This window comes from Oryza sativa, chromosome 9, assembly GCF_034140825.1.
Source record: "Oryza sativa Japonica Group chromosome 9, ASM3414082v1".
Classification (NCBI taxonomy): Eukaryota; Viridiplantae; Streptophyta; class Magnoliopsida; order Poales; family Poaceae; genus Oryza; species Oryza sativa.
Window position 1 is genome coordinate 22,062,555 of NC_089043.1, and position 15,944 is coordinate 22,078,498.

Consider the following 15,944-nt stretch of genomic DNA (forward strand, 5'->3'; position numbering starts at 1 on the left):
TCCGGCACTCCCTTTGCTGTGACTACCTTTGCAAAGTTCTTAATGCTTGTATGAACCAAACCGAGAAATAGTTTTTCTTTTTTCTTTGGGTGCGGAGACAAACCGAGGAATAGTTGGCCAAACATATTCTCTTTTCATATAATGCAATTTCCTGAGGCATCTTTTTAGATGGCGAGAATTTTACTTATTTCCACGAAATCTGAATTGATTTTGACGAAAACTCTACATTTTTTTAACAAAAAATACGATGTTTTATATTGATATAGCAGGAAAAAATACACGAATATAATCATAGGAGGCTATAACCAGGGAAAAAATAGAAAAACACACAGCCACATGTAAAAACTCCTAAACACAAAATCAAGGGAAAAGCATTAGACCGATCGCTGCTATGCGTGACCGGCCACTGCTTGATCAACGAAAACTTAGATCTAGGGGTGAAAATTTTTACCGTGTCACATCGGATATACGGACATACATTTGAAGTATTAAACGTAGTCTAATAACAAAACAAATTACAGATTCCGCTTGTAAACTGCAAGACGAATTTATTAAGCCTAATTAATTCATCATTAGCAAATGTTTACTGTAGCACTACATTGTCAAATCATGGAGCAATTAGGCTTAAAAGATTCGTCTCACAATTTACACGCAATCTATGTAAATTAGTTTTTTTTCTGTATTTAATACTTCATACATGTATCCAAACATTCGATATACATGCTGAAAAAACTTGCCAGAGAATGTAAGCAGGCCCTAAGTTCCAAATAGTCTTGAATCTTTTCAAGCAGGTTAGCTGATGCTGAGGTCCTGAGGAGGCCGGAAGTGAGCTCAGTTTGATCATATGGTCATTAAAGTTTTCATTATCTTAAGAAAAAAAAGGTGGTGTTGAGGTGGAGAAGAATATATGAAAAAGGAAAGGGATAAAAGTGCATGCAACTAATGCTCAGACTCCATAAAAAAATACATTTAAAAGCTCTATTAAAAGTGAGTAGTATTACTCCTCCACCAGCAAAGTACAGACAAGAAAAGAAAAGAAAAAGAGAGCCAAAGTGCCATGAAAAAAAGAGCAATTTTTTTTTCTAGTCAGCGTCACCCTCCTCCCTTCCCGCTTCAGTTGGCAGCTGCCCTGTTTCTGCTTCATGTCCTGCCCAAAATGCCCTCCTCCTACCCTCCACGCGGCTGTGTATACAAAGAGAACGCATCCCCCCATTGCTCACTTGCCCCCTCCTCCTCTTTCACACCTCACCTCCCACCAAGATAAAGAGCAAGAACAGCAAGAGCAAGAAGAGGAGGAGGGAGACCACACAATCTATCACAAGCTTAGCAAGATTTATCAGCAAGGAAATGGCAGCTCTGACGAGCTACGAGATGGCGGCCTCCATCTTGCTCTGCGCCGAGGACAGCAGCAGCGTCCTCGGCTTCGGCGGCGAGGAAGAGGAAGAGGAGGAGGACGTCGTGGCTGGGAAGAGGGCCAGGTGCGCTGGTCCGCCGCCGCCGCCGTGCGTGGACGTCGCTGGCGTGGATTTCGCCGTGCCGTCGGAGGAATGCGTCGCCCGCCTGGTGGAGACGGAGGCGGACCACATGCCGAGGGAGGACTACGCCGAGAGGCTGCGCGCCGGCGGCGGCGACGGCGACCTGGATCTTCGCGTCAGGATGGATGCCATCGATTGGATTTGGAAGGTGGGGGTGTTCTTCATCGATGCGAGCCATATATAAATCTCTCTGATTTGGCATTGTTCGCGTCGATCCAGTGATTGATCCGTCTGTTCATCTCGATCTCGACAGGTTCACTCCTACTACAGCTTCGCTCCTCTTACTGCCTGCTTGGCCGTCAACTACTTGGACCGCTTCCTCTCACTCTACCAGCTTCCGGTAAGAAACCTTATAGCTGTAGTAGTACTAGTACTCGCTCCATACTCGTAAAGAAAGTCGTTTAGGGCAGCGGTACGGTCTCCAAAACATAACTTTAACTTCTTGTTTCTATAAAAATATTTATTGAAAAGTGATATATGTATACTTTTATGAAAGTAATTTTCAAAACAAATCTATTCATATAATTTTTATATTTTCAAACTCAATAACTTGAGAGTTTTTTATGGTTTATATTCCCAAGGTTTGACTTAAATATTGTTCTAAATGACTTCCTTTATGAGTACGGAGGGATTAATTAACTACTGCTCGGTTCTCGAAGAAAATGGTAAATCTGGGACGTTTCAGCTGTTCAGGATCAGTAATTCTGTGCACTTGTCTGCAGGATGGCAAGGATTGGATGACGCAGCTGCTAGCAGTAGCGTGCTTGTCGCTTGCTGCCAAGATGGAGGAAACCGATGTGCCTCAATCGCTGGACCTGCAGGTGAGACTTAAATTGTGAATTGAAACGCATAGGTTTTGCATTGAACGATGCAGATTTGCGTTGCACCCTGCGTCCGTTTTACTGTGGGATGATCACGTTCTGATCGTTTCCGGGTCGCGCGTGTTACCGTCTGCCAGGTCGGGGAAGAACGGTACGTGTTCGAGGCGAAGACGATCCAGAGGATGGAGCTGCTGGTCCTGAGCACCCTCAAATGGAGGATGCAGGCCGTCACTCCCTTCTCCTACGTCGACTACTTCCTCCGCGAGCTCAACGGCGGCGATCCGCCGTCGGGACGCTCGGCGCTGCTGTCTTCAGAGCTCATCTTGTGCATAGCTAGAGGTACGGCCAGTGTGCATGCAAGAAAATTCTGGCACATCTCCATGCATCACAGAAGCTTCTGAAAAAAAATCTAACATGAATGTATATGTTCACGCAATGCAGGAACAGAATGCTTGGGATTCAGGCCGTCGGAGATCGCCGCCGCGGTCGCCGCCGCCGTGGTCGGAGAAGAACACGCCGCTTTCTCCCATGTAAATAAGGTGCGTGTGCAGGGCAAGATGACCAGTCATGAATGCAACGTTCCTTCCAAAATTCAATGCGAAACGTTACGCGCACAGAAGCCATAGGCTCAAACTGTAGCCATACTACCCTTAACGCTACAGAAATCCGTGAAACGCATTTACAGCCGCGAGAGAGAGAAAGCTGCACGTAAACTGGTTATTAATGCTCTCTGTCGCCGTGGTTTTTTCTTTGCAGGAGAGGATGTCGCATTGCCAGGAAGTGATTCAGGCCATGGAGTTGATACATCCAAAACCTTCAAGCCCCAGCAGAGTCTTCGTCTCCTCCTCCATTCCACGGAGCCCTACTGGCGTGTTGGATGCAGCAGGCTGCCTCAGCTACAGGAGTGACGATTCAGCTGTTGCCTCACACTACGCAGCAAGCAGCTGGGGATATGAACATGATAGCTCCCCGGTTAGCAGCAAGAGGAGGAAGATTAGCAGATGATGCAGCCAATGATGGATCAATTAAAAGTCTGTTTATATGTGTTGCGAAACTGATCGTGCATCTCTCTTTCTTGGGAAAGTCAAATGGTTTTGATTGCAAATGACTGTGGAGCCTTTCGATGCCGTATGGGAGCTAGAGCCTGAAAGGCGATGAAGGACCAAAAGCAAGGCATTTTCGACATGGCAACAGAGCAAAGATACTGATGGATAAAGAGAGTCTGAGGTAGACATGTGCTCCAATATTTTCATGTGCTTTAGCGTTAGTTGCTAGGAGGCAGGCAGCCACAAAAGAGTAGAGGATTTGTGGGAAGAGAGCCGGGCGAGATGAAAATGAGATGACCAAAATAAAGGCAGAGACGAGGTGACAGTGGCACAAGGCAAAGCGAGCTAGGCACTGACACTCCAGATGTCCTGCGTGTGTTTCAGTTTTGCGTTGTTCTGTAATTTCCCCTGCTTAATTCCTTTGTGAAGAAAAATCATAAAAAAGGAGAGAAACAAACAATTTTGGTGTCAAACTCCAATAATTCAGCATAACTAAACTACAAGAAGAAGCTGAAGCAAAAAAAAAAAAAGAAGATAAAAGTAAAAGACATAGACAAAACCCATAAGAGCTGGAGGAGGGTTTCTTCTGATCATTTCTGAGGTGTTATGAACAATCAACATCACATATTCACATATGATCAGTTCCCTTTTGCTTTGTGCTAGTGCTTACGACTATCTTGCTGCCACCCTACATTGTTTGACCAGTTGTCTGCATGGACCATGGAATTCGCCTCTTTGCCCTTGAAAGGAGAAGGGACATTGTCTGGAGAAACCTCGGGAACACAAACATAAAAATAGTGCTCCTACTAGTGCCATACAGGAGAGTTGAGAATATGGCTAAAGAAATTAGGTTGGTCCTTTCTCTGGAGTTAAAGCTTCTCTGCTCCCAAACTATAAAACTGCTAGCAAGATTATTCCTTCCTGAGTTGGATTTCTTTTTCAGGTGACCCATTTTGCGTTGTTTAGGTTGCTTGTTCGCCATATGTTCCAAGTAAGGACACTTAACTACTAATAATGCAATGCTTCCAGACAAGCATGGCTGTAGGCAACAATAAAGATACTGTTCAGTGCCCTTTTCAAGCGGGAAAGATCCGCCACTTTGACATAGGAGTATTATTGTTCAATTTTGGGAGATCATAGGGTTTGGTTTGGTTTGAGGCCTATATTGGCCTTACCAATATTTGACAATTTCAATAGTGTTTATTGTCTATTTGGTTTGGAGCCAAATTTTGGCATGCCTAAGAAAATAGGCCATTTCAACAGTTAATTTAGGCTATTTTGGCTTCAATCCAAACACAATTTTACTTTTGCCAAAATTAGCCATGTCAAAAGTTGCCAAAATTTGACATTGACAAAAATTGGTAAGGCCAATTTAGGCCACAAACCAAACCAACCCATAGAGTCTGTTTGTGTATATATCACTCTTGTGCTTAACAAATATCAAATGCCCACTTGTCATTTCTATTCTAAATTTTAGGGCGCAATTTAACTTAACGCAGTCTTTTAGATTTGCTACTACCACAAATTTTCCATGCATTTCATCATACAACCTCATCCCAACGAGCATCTCCAACAGCCTCTCCAAACACCCATTTAGCAATCTTGCCAAAAATTTGGGGAGTCAAATTTGCCTTTTACTCCAATAGCATGCATCTCTATTATCTTCTCCAATCTGGTAGTGGGTCCCACATGTTAATTTCTACCTTCTTCCCCTCTCTTCCTCTACAGTCACACCTTTCCCCTTCCCCACCTCCACCCACCCGGCGCCGGTGGCCCTCTTCCCAACCGGCGGATGAGGAGGCGGCGGCTTGAGGCGAGGGGGCGGGTGGATGGGGAGCCGGCGGCGGTGCCACCGTTTCACGCGACGATGGCCAGCGCCAGACGACGACGACAGGCGCATGAGGCGACGACGGGATCTAATTCTCGCTGGCCTCCCTCGCCGCCATGCCCTCCATCCCGACCGTCGTGCCCTCCCTTCCTCGCTGTCGATGGCGCAAACCGACTCTCCCCCGGCGAGGAGGTGATTCATCGCCATCGTCAACGAGAACCCGCCGCACGTAAACTGGTCCACCTGCTCGAAGTCAGCGGCCGCAAGGGGCACAGCGGCGTCGGCCATGACGAGCTCTGCCCCGGTGTTGTTTGAGAGCCGTCGAGCCGCCCCGTCGTCCTCGTTGTCGAGCTGCGCCGATGGCCGACGCCGAAGAAGGAAGGCGATGGCGGCCTGCAGGGGCGACGACGGCTGGCAGGGAAGGCGACGGCCGGTAGGGTCGGCGGCGCCTGCATTGACACTGGGCCGGCGGGCACTAACGAACGGCGACAACGGATACGAGAGAGAAGAAGCAGAGAGAGAAGCAGCAGGTGGCAAAAGCACGTGGGGCCCACCATTAGCCAGTGACTTCGACTGGTCAAATCTGGCTAGGGGAGGGAGTGTTTTGGCCGCCATCCCGCTAGAGAAGCTGTTGGAGAAGTTTTTTTTTTTTTTTTTTTTGCTAGAGTGACTAAAATTTGGCTTGGAGAAGCAATTGAAGAGGCTATTGGATATGCTATAAGGATACAAAGTGCTGATACTGCCTAATTGGTTATATTTTTTTGTTTTTTTGCCTGCGGCTTATTAGCCGAAGATACAAGACCGAAACAACGAAAAATAATTAATGCTAAAACATACATGCACATAAAACTAGCATGCAGAGGACCAGCAACTTTCATTTATTTTTTCTTCTATCGTTATTTTCTACTAAACATGGAGATGAAATCAGGACACGCAAAAATAAGAAAATAATTAGTGCATGATTAAATAAATTTTAATTATTAAAAACATGAAATTTAATTTATTTGATATTTTAAAGAAATTTCTATATAGAAATTTTTTTGCATTAAACACACCAGATAAAAAACGTGCTAATAGAAATCGAGGTAAAATCTAGTAGTATATCTTAATAAGAAAACAACACCACCTTTTTTTTTTTTGCAAAGCCACACTGCCTAGGACAAACAAAATGCCTCACCAAGCAAAGTGAGTTACTAACTTCCTTATATAATAATTACATTTTTACCATTCAAATTTTATCAAAAAAAAATTATATTTCTGATAAGATAGGACCGAACAAATGTAATGTGTATCCCAACCTTCCTTTTAATTAAGTTTACTTATGTGATGTATGTCTCAACCTTCCTTTTAGTCAAGTATGCATATGGAATATGCGCATGCAGTATAGTTATTAAATACGGTTATTGTGGTAAATTGTGTTTGCCGTTAATCTATCTCTAATTCCCTAGAAATGCAATTATTATGAGACAAAGGTAATATATGGCAATCAGAAAAGAGATGCAAACACTACAGGCCTATTTAGGATGTAGGATTTTCAAAGGAAAATTACAAGGATTTGAAAACCATAGTATTTAATTTCCTACCCAAAGAGGTGTTTGTAATGAAGAATGAACCCAAGTATTCCCTTGGAATCGTTTCCTGAGTTTCAGCATTCAAATATTATTCTATTACAAGCAAAGGAATGAAAAAAATGAGGTGAAAGTAAAGTGACCGTAGCTCAACTGGTTAGCTAGGTTCCTTGTGGTGGAACCAACCCACCCAAGTTCAAATACTAGATTTGACATGGGTGCTCGCATTTACAGCTAATTACTCTTTCAGTGGTAGGCAACGTAACCGTCGATAGCGAGGCGCCTGTGGTGACTTCGTCAATCTCAAGACATGCCGGCCCAGTCTTCTGGAGAAGCTCATAGGGGTAGCTAGAGGCGCCTGCGGTGACTTCGTCAATCTCAAGACATGCCGGCCCAGTCTTCCAGAGGAGCTTATAGGGGTAGAGTGTGAGCGCCTGCGTTTGTACTGTGTTTCTAAAAAAAATGGGTGAAAGCCAATGAAAATTTTCCCTAGGAAGGGAGGGAGTAAATGACAAGAGGCAACACAATTAGAGCAGGTACAATAACAGACTATTAGCCAGCTATAAACATATTTTAATGAGATAAAAAATGAGAGAGAAGAGCAGCGGGCTACAGATCTGTAGCCAACTGCAGCGCGGACTCCAAGACGCAATGTGTGTATGACATGTGGGACCATATATTAATAGTATATTAATTAACTATTGTATGAATTGGCTATTAGTTTGGTGAATTGGAGCTAGTAGTGGGCTATACTATTAAACTTGCTCTTAGGTGACCTTGAGAACATTATGAATTTAGGCTCAGTTTTGGCAGCCCAGGTTTCCAACGCAAACAGTCGACATGGAAAACGGAGCGGTCCATTAACGCATGATTAATTAAGTATTAGCTAATTTATTTTCAAAAATGGATTAATTTGATTTTTTTAAGCAACTTTCGTATAGAAATTTTTTGTAAAAAATGCATCGTTTAGCAGTTTAAAAAGCGTGCGCGCGGAAAACGAGGGAGAGGGGATGGGAAAATGGGGTACCGAACATTAGTAACAAAAGCAAGAGTGCTATCTTCTAATATTGATCTTGCATTCCAAACACCCGTCTATATAATTGTTCATATGTTTTTTTTCCAATCTTGCACTATATATTTTCTTTTCCTACGTTTTTATTGTTGTGTTTTGTTCCTTTGATCCAAACATCTGCCACCTCTCTAGCTATCTCTATCCGGTCATGTGTTGTCTTTTGTCAGAACAAACCCTCTACAAAATATACAGATAAAAAAATGTTACCTTGAGTGAAATTGTCAATTAATTTCCAGATGGACTTATTGCTGAAATGCAGTTGTGAATTTATTGACGCAGCATTCAATATCGAGTGCATCATGAACTGCCCAGAAGAATTACGAGACCAACAAAAAGGGTCCCAAGCTGGATACATTTCTACATGAGAAAGACTACAACCAATTAGACCATGCATTCCAAACTAGTAGTAGAAGGTATGGACCAAATGTCCCTTCTGAAAGAGTCAAAGAGATACTATGAGTTTTGGAGCTGGTAACTTGTTCTTAAATGTCATACAGTATATTGTAACACTATTAGATGGAGGGAGCAACTTACTACAAAATCATGGACATGCAAATCTACTTTTTTTTGAGTGGGACATGCAAATATACTGAAACATAAATCTAGTGAATTATGTTTTGACAATGCAAATATATGGCCATATGCAGTAAACATATACATTGTCAATCTGATAGTCAAAACTTACGAATTAAGTTCCAATCCTGAAATACATATGGCCCTAAAAATTTGGATGGAGAGAGATCACGTGAAAAAGAATCTGAACTGTAAACATAATGGACTGTACCATAGTATGATCCAGACTCGCGTGCTCATGGCAAAACAGTGAACTTGCACTAATTTGGATCTCAGTTTTGGCGCGCGTGCGAGACCAATCTTAGCAAGGATTCTGCAAGATCCACTTCATTGAGGCCATCACATGCACGTATTTATGGCCTTCGTCGGCATTGTATAACGAGGTTTTGATCGATCTCCAGTTCACACATCAGTACCTAACCCCTCTTGGTCAAGCCTTGGATGAATACATTAACTTTTAGTCTATCAGACCGATAAGTTTTTCTATCTCTGGCTTTCTAACAAATTGAGTAGCGTTTGAATAATCTTCTCTGCTAAGTATTTTTCAAAGACATTGCCACACAGTGACAAGATCAAGCAATTTTATTTTTCTGAAGTGTAATCGGTTAATTATCCCAGCTACGTCGAAGAGATACCGTTTCAGAACAGTAGTACCACACACCTTCCATCCGTGGATGCAAGTACGCCCCACGAGACATCAAAGAACTTATTCTTCTCATATGGCTCTCACGCGTCTCGAGATTCGCGTCAAACCGCGACAGTTCAATCCACTTTGGCTGTAAAATTCGTCAGAAAAAGGCTCACGACCACCTGCTCGGATCAACAACCGAACAACGCACAGGGGATAAATGCATCTATACACTGCGCGCAGAAGCAGAACAGAACAGAACGCCGAAAAAGCAGATGCGAATGCGACGCCCAGTTGCCGGCCGGCCGATCGATCGATCGATGCATCGACGGATCAATTCACTTTTTTCTTGCCCCGGCCACTGCCAGGGGAATAAACGCACGTCGCGCCATGCCGTGCCAGCTCGAAACTGTAACAAAAACGTTTCATCCCCCCCTCACTGCGCAGTAGCGGCAGTACACTAGCACTAGTATAATTCAGAAGCGGTAGCCGTGCCCGGCCAAAAGGACGCTGCAGTAGTAAAACCTGGCTGGGTCGCGAGATGGGATCACGCGACGATAGCGAGACCGGTCTCGTCGTCTTGCTCGTCGTCTTGGACGTACGTACGCGTCGTCCCCGCCACGGCGCCACGGCAGACGGTGGGTCTCGCCGGCCGGCATGCAGCGTGGTCAAATACGTTGCCGGGGGTAGCAGTATAGTGGCCGGTAGGGTAGAGGCAGGCCCAGTGTTCGTTTGGCCCCAGGGAGAATATAATTGACTACACAGATGATGGCATCGATCGTCTCGATCAGGTCAGAGCATGCTGATCAATCGGACAATTGTTTGGTCATCATGGGACACGAAATTTTCGGGGCCTTTGGGGACCGACCCTTTGGTCTGAGGAGACCTCGAAAGTTGCACCCTTTGGTGAAACAATGGACTCGGCAGCAGCCACAGGCACAAAAATGGCAGGCTCGCCCAATGACAGCAACATCAGCGTACCGAGTGCCGAGTGTGTTCCTTTCACGTCGTCCATTGCTATCTGGTTGAATCGTACGGCCGACAATGGGATGGATGATGTGGATAGAGTGAACGACTGCAAAACACAGCACTGTACTTTTCACCTTTTTATCCTTTTAGAAAATTAACTCTACAAATAGATTCCTAAAAAACTTATTCTAAGAATAACTATTTTCGCGATACCAACGTTACTGATGCCATGGTCCAACATGATGGCGCCAATAGCGTTGGCATCGTCCCCCTAACCCCTAGTTAAAGCTAAGCCACTAATGTGAAGGGGAACGATGCCAATGTCGTTGGCACTGAGAGTCTATATATATATATATATATATATATATTAAAAAACCCATTTGTAATAAAAAAAATATTTACAAATAAATCCTCATCATCAACGTAGTTGACATTGAGGACCTATTTATAAATAGTTTTATTTTCAAATAGGTCCATTTTCGCTACAAATAGTTTTTTTTATTTTCTAACAAATATGTCCTCGGCGCAAACGATATTGTCGCCGTCCCCCTCACATTGTTGACTTAGCTTTCACAGGAGGCAAGGGGGTATGGTGCCGTCATATCGGACCACGGCGCCGATGATGTTGGCACAGCAAAAAGGGATCAATCCTAGCATAAGTTTTTTAGGATCTATTTGTATAATAAGCTTTTCAAAAGAACCAAAAGGTGAAAAATTTAGGAACACAGCACACAGAAGGGCACAAGGGGCATCGTGTATGCATGGTGGCTGTCGCGTTGGTGTAGCGGTGTAGTCACGTCTCAGGACTTTGACTTTGTAGTGTTGAGTAACAAAGGGAGCACAGCTGCACAGGTGATCATCACCCGAGAATAGAGGTGAAAATGGTCGGAATCGGTAGCATATCTTCGGAAACGACGGTCGATCGACCGGTAATTAACCATATTAATCATTTAAAGTATATCGTGTCAACATTAATACAATGCAAAAAAAATAGAAAAAACAAAATTTATAAATAGCCAAAAACAGTGCCCCTGAAAACGGCGCTCGGTCGATCGAGAATTTCCGTGACTGTTTTCACCCCTACCAAGGAAGAACGTGGATAAATACACTTGTAGATTAAATTTGACCATGTGTCTTTGGCCCTGTTCGGCTGGCAGTGTAGTCAACTACAATAGCAAGTAGCACAGCCATGCACAACATGCATCGCAACCTCAGTGCTGCCACAAAGATGTCTACCGAACACACTCCTTTTTTCCAAAAAAAAAAAACAACTATATGAATGGCCAGAATTTCATGATCTTCTTTCTAATTTATGGGAATGCTAACGGATGGGATCTCATCCCCAGCATCGCACGCGGTATCATCAGGATCCTTTGCACTACTAAAGCATTATCCGAACCCCATGACCATGTTCCCTATGTGGCAGCGTGGCAGGAGACGTCGATGGTGAGTTGAGGCAACGACAAAGCAGCCTTATGATGATGGCCATGAGGTTGTCCTATGTGGTCCTCGTATGCCCCTACGGCACAACACACACGAACATGACTTGGCAATCGAGCGCCTCCTTCATGGTGATCTCCACTAAGCTACTGTGGTGGATCTCGCCGCCCACTGCGTCGTCACAGATTAATCGGCCCAAGTACACGGCAAGCTCCTCAGGAGGAAAATTGAGATAGGAAGAAGCAGCAAGAGGGTTAGGGAAGGAACAAGGGGCGTGGTCACCGGTGCATGGCTGGGTGGAGGAAGTTGGGGAGAGACGGGGGCTCACAGCACCTCACCACAAAGGAGCACCACAATTCGCCCACTGACACGCATCCTGAGCTGGCCTAGAGTGAGTAACCGATGCGGGGAATCAATTCAATGGAAAGGGATACATAGATTGTACTGCAGGGCGCAGGTATTTGTCTTGGTATCCCAAAAGTATTAGGCGGGTACCTCCATAGTATCAGATTTGGGAACCGTAAATACGAGATTTGATAAGAAAATACTACATAACAATATCCCGTTTGGACAGGATGATAACTCGTATCATGTCCTCATACCTCTGAGGTATCATATCCTGACATAATTTTTACCTATAAATTATTTTTATCGTTAATAAGAGTATAATCTAACTATAGACAAATCGATGGGTCGACTGAGTCCACTTCATGCGACCATATTGTTCTTCGGCGCTATATATTTGAGGAAATGACCTGATTGTATCGGAAAAGGTCAGAAAGGTTGAAGGTAGTAACAGAAAGGAACTCTGGTTGAAAACCACTTGGGATTGATTAAATTTGAGCCCTTTAGGCTCTGGGCTTGTTTGCAATCAGTAGGCCGCAAAGGAAGTGGGCTGCCCGGTTGGTGGCCTTCTAGCAAAGAGAGAAATTATATAAATTTAATTAGTATGTGTAGTGTTTATTGACAGTCATGATCACTTTGGTAATCACTTTTAGCTGCCTCAGGTACGATGCTTTTTGTCACAAATATGAACACATGTTGTGCAGAGTACTGAAGAGAGGTCTTTAGAAGCTTCTTTTTTTCAATTTTTATGAAAGATATATATGACTTCCTAATTAATTAATTAATTAATACGTCATAATTAATTAATACGTCATCAGTTTAAGTGAAAATCGATGGAAAAATATTTTTTATTAAAAATAGTATACTTTTTAGTACATATTTGACCGTACGTCTTATAAAAAAACTTTCATGAAATATGTAAAATTATATGTATACATATAAGTATATTTAACAATGAATCAAATGATAGGAAAAGAATTAATAATTACTTAAATATTTTGAATAAGACGAACGGTCAAACATATTTAAAAAAATCAACGGCGTCAAATATTTAGAAACGGAGGGAGTATAAATTAGTTAATATAGATCATAAATTGATAATTAATGGTATAAAATGTAGTTGTGTAACCTTTATTTTAAACCGTGTGTTTTTAAAAATAATGGTTCTAAATAAAATTATGTTATATTGTTAATATAATGGGTAAAATAATAGATTCCAAAAAAATTTTATTTCCAAAGATTATGGATCTAATTTATTTACGTATATATTGTGATATATATATAATCTATGTTTATAAAGTTATAGTTCTTTAAAATTTAATATCACTAATTATAGTTACGATCTCATCTATATATGCATAGAGAAAAGAGGGGAGGAGATGGAAGCGAATGTAATTTTTAATGATATATGTAATATATATTTATTTGTTTTTAATCGTACGTTGCATTACAGTTGTATATGTATTTTTTTTGGCTTTTTGTGAGCAGTATGTAAGTACCTTTCTCTAGTCAGTGCGCTGAGAGAGATTAGGTGTGAGGTTATTAATAGATTTAATTTAATGATCTGAGATAACAGATATACTAATTTAAATAAAAATCGATGAGAAGTTGTTTTACTTTTTTCCTCATATTTTCTTGAATTTTTTTTCTAATCTATTAAAGTGCATTTTAGAACTTAAAATATTAACAGTTAATATGTGTATTAAATTATTAATTTGGTTTTCTATCTCATCTAACCAAGAAGAAGGGAAAAAAGGTTAAAAAAAAAAGAGAGTACTATGTATGTATGTGCACGTATATGGAACAGTGGAACATTTTTTTTACGTGCAAATCTTTCACAGGTAAACATAGTTAGAAAATCTGAAGATAGATATAGGTGTTAGCTAAAAAATAGGAGTAGTTACCGAGAAAATAGGAGAGAGAGGCCGGAGGGAGGGAGGTATAGCACGAACCTGCACATGCCGCATATATGCACGATGGGGATGAGGGCTACCGGATTTTTGTTTCTTAAGAGGTCTAATGATTAAAATATATGGGTCCACCGATTTAACGGAAAATCAATGGCTATATGTTTATTAGATTTTTTATGATATTCTATATTTTATTAGAGTGCCACGTGGCAACTCGAGAGTGTTTATAGGGTGACACATGGCGGTTTAGAAGCGTTTGTAGAGAGTTTAATAGACTTTTAGTATATAATAGATAGCAAATAATTAATTAATCATACAATAATAGATGTTTTGTTTTGCGTGCCGGGGAGAAGCCATGGAAGCTACAGGTTTTGTACCACCACCTTTGCCAAAAGTCGTCGCGCGACGGCAACGAGGACCGGCGCGGCCTTTGTCCGCAACGTTGCATTCCCTCCACCAGCGCCAAAACTTTCCTTTTTCTAATGAGGCGAAGCCGTGCCGTGCCGTGTAGTTCCTGCCCGACCCAGCCGTCCAGCCTGCGTTCCCGTCACGTGGCACCAGAAAACTTCCCCCTCCGCTCCGCACGCTACGGACTCCCGACACCGACAAGAAACGAACCAACCGCGTGCGACACACACCGGCGCCCGCACGTACGTACGTGCGCAACCCGGCAACCGTAGGAGACTAGGAGGACCGGTGCAACAGAAGCGCTTACAAAAAACGGGCAGGTTAGGTGACTCGTCCCGTTCCGGTAAATTATATTCTGTCGAACGCTACGAGCTGAGCTGTTCGCGTTGCCAGAAGCCCCATTTGTTTCGCGATACGCGCGAAACAAATCGGCAGATACGAAGGGAACATTCCAACCTCCTCCCACACGGCTCCACCAAGAGGCGCGGCCCGCTCGATCCGCTGATTCACCAGCGTCGGTCTGGTCGCCGAGTGGCAACGGAGGCCAACCCCTACGCGATGCCGTCGTCGAGTACGTCCCCGGCGCGGCGCTCTTGGTCAAACAGAGCTTTGCTACCCGCTGCGTGGCTTACACAGTTCGGTTGATTGCTGCGGTGCAGGCAGGACGGAGACGGTGAAGAACGCGCTGTCGCGGTGGGCGCGGAGAGTCGGCGAGACGACCAGGAAGGCCGAGGACCTGTCGCGCAACACATGGCAGCACCGTGAGTACCGTTTCGTGTTCCCTCGTCGTCAATGGACGAAATTTGTCATAGTCGTTATCGATTGATTTCCCTTTGTGATTATCGATGGCCTGCATTGCTCCATCGATTCTGCAGTGAGGACGGCGCCGAGCATCGGGGAGGCGGCCGTGGGGAGGATCGCGCAGGGGACCAAGGTCCTGGCCGAGGGCGGCCACGACAGGATATTCCGGCAGGCGTTCAGCGCGCCGCCCGACGAGCAGCTCCGCAAGTCCTACGCGTGCTACCTCTCCACCTCCGCCGGCCCGGTGATGGGCATCCTGTACCTCTCCACGGCCAGGGTCGCCTTCTGCAGCGACAGCCCACTCTCCTACGAGGCCGGCGGCGGCAGCAAAGAGTGGAGCTACTACAAGGTTCGTACAGGGTATATAGACATGTACTAACTGTGCGTGTGAATCGTGATGATAATAATACAGTACGGTACTCCGTTGTTAATGGTGAGTGATGGCCTGATGGGCAGGTGGCGATTCCTCTGCACAGGCTGAGGTCGGCGAGCCCGTCGGCCAGCAAGCAGAGGCCCGCGGAGAAGTTCATCCAGCTCGTGTCGGTGGACCGCCATGAGTTCTGGTTGATGGGCTTTGTGAACTACGACAGCGCGGTCAAGCACTTGCAGGAGGCTCTCAGCGGCTTCCACCACCTGCAAGCGTGAGTGCGTGACAGGCGGCATCGGCATTTGCCCGCGCTAATCTTCGTTGTTCGCTGATTGACACGGCGTGATTTGTGTCTTGGGGTGTTTGTGCTCTAGTTCTTCTTGCTGAGGATATGTTTATGAGTGCATCGGTCACTTGAGATTGTTTGGGATTGCGGATATCTTCGATTGTTTGGAGATACATGTCACACATCTAAGATTCCTGAAGCTCTTCACTTAAAATCTTATAGGTTTTGGAAACTGTGGTTGCCTTATTTTTTTTTTTTGAGAGAATAGCCAACATGATCCTTGAAGTTTTGCTCCATGATCAATTTGGTCCCTAACCTTTTATATTGTCCAAACGAGTCCTTATATA

General features: G+C 43.9%; 2 protein-coding genes across 2 annotated transcripts; both read left to right on the plus strand.

The window, feature by feature from the left end:
• Nucleotides 1-1,107: 1,107 nt before the first annotated feature.
• Nucleotides 1,108-3,920, plus strand: LOC4347313 (cyclin-D4-1-like). The gene is made up of 6 exons (NM_001403830.1): nt 1,108-1,683; nt 1,789-1,875; nt 2,258-2,356; nt 2,494-2,695; nt 2,798-2,895; nt 3,113-3,920. Exons 1-6 carry the CDS (start codon nt 1,348-1,350, stop codon nt 3,359-3,361), a joined length of 1,071 nt encoding a protein of 356 aa, NP_001390759.1. The 5' UTR covers nt 1,108-1,347; the 3' UTR covers nt 3,362-3,920.
• A 10,602-nt stretch (nt 3,921-14,522) lies between these two features.
• On the plus strand, nt 14,523-15,944 carry LOC4347314 (GLABRA2 expression modulator). The gene is made up of 4 exons (XM_015755567.3): nt 14,523-14,714; nt 14,803-14,904; nt 15,019-15,293; nt 15,401-15,944. Exons 1-4 carry the CDS (start codon nt 14,702-14,704, stop codon nt 15,587-15,589), a joined length of 579 nt encoding a protein of 192 aa, XP_015611053.1. The 5' UTR covers nt 14,523-14,701; the 3' UTR covers nt 15,590-15,944.

What these genes read in the sequence shown, in the direction of transcription:
- LOC4347313 (NM_001403830.1), top strand. Translation starts at nt 1,348, where the DNA reads ATGGCAGCTCTGACGAGCTACGAGATGGCGGCCTCCATCTTGCTCTGC. An exon ending in CATCTTGTGCATAGCTAGAG is followed by an intron (nt 2,696 to 2,797) that starts GTACGGCCAGTG and finishes CACGCAATGCAG; the next exon opens with GAACAGAATGCTTGGGATTC. An exon ending in CTTTCTCCCATGTAAATAAG is followed by an intron (nt 2,896 to 3,112) that starts GTGCGTGTGCAG and finishes TTTTCTTTGCAG; the next exon opens with GAGAGGATGTCGCATTGCCA.
- LOC4347314 (XM_015755567.3), top strand. An exon ending in GCGCAACACATGGCAGCACC is followed by an intron (nt 14,905 to 15,018) that starts GTGAGTACCGTT and finishes TCGATTCTGCAG; the next exon opens with TGAGGACGGCGCCGAGCATC. An exon ending in AAGAGTGGAGCTACTACAAG is followed by an intron (nt 15,294 to 15,400) that starts GTTCGTACAGGG and finishes CCTGATGGGCAG; the next exon opens with GTGGCGATTCCTCTGCACAG.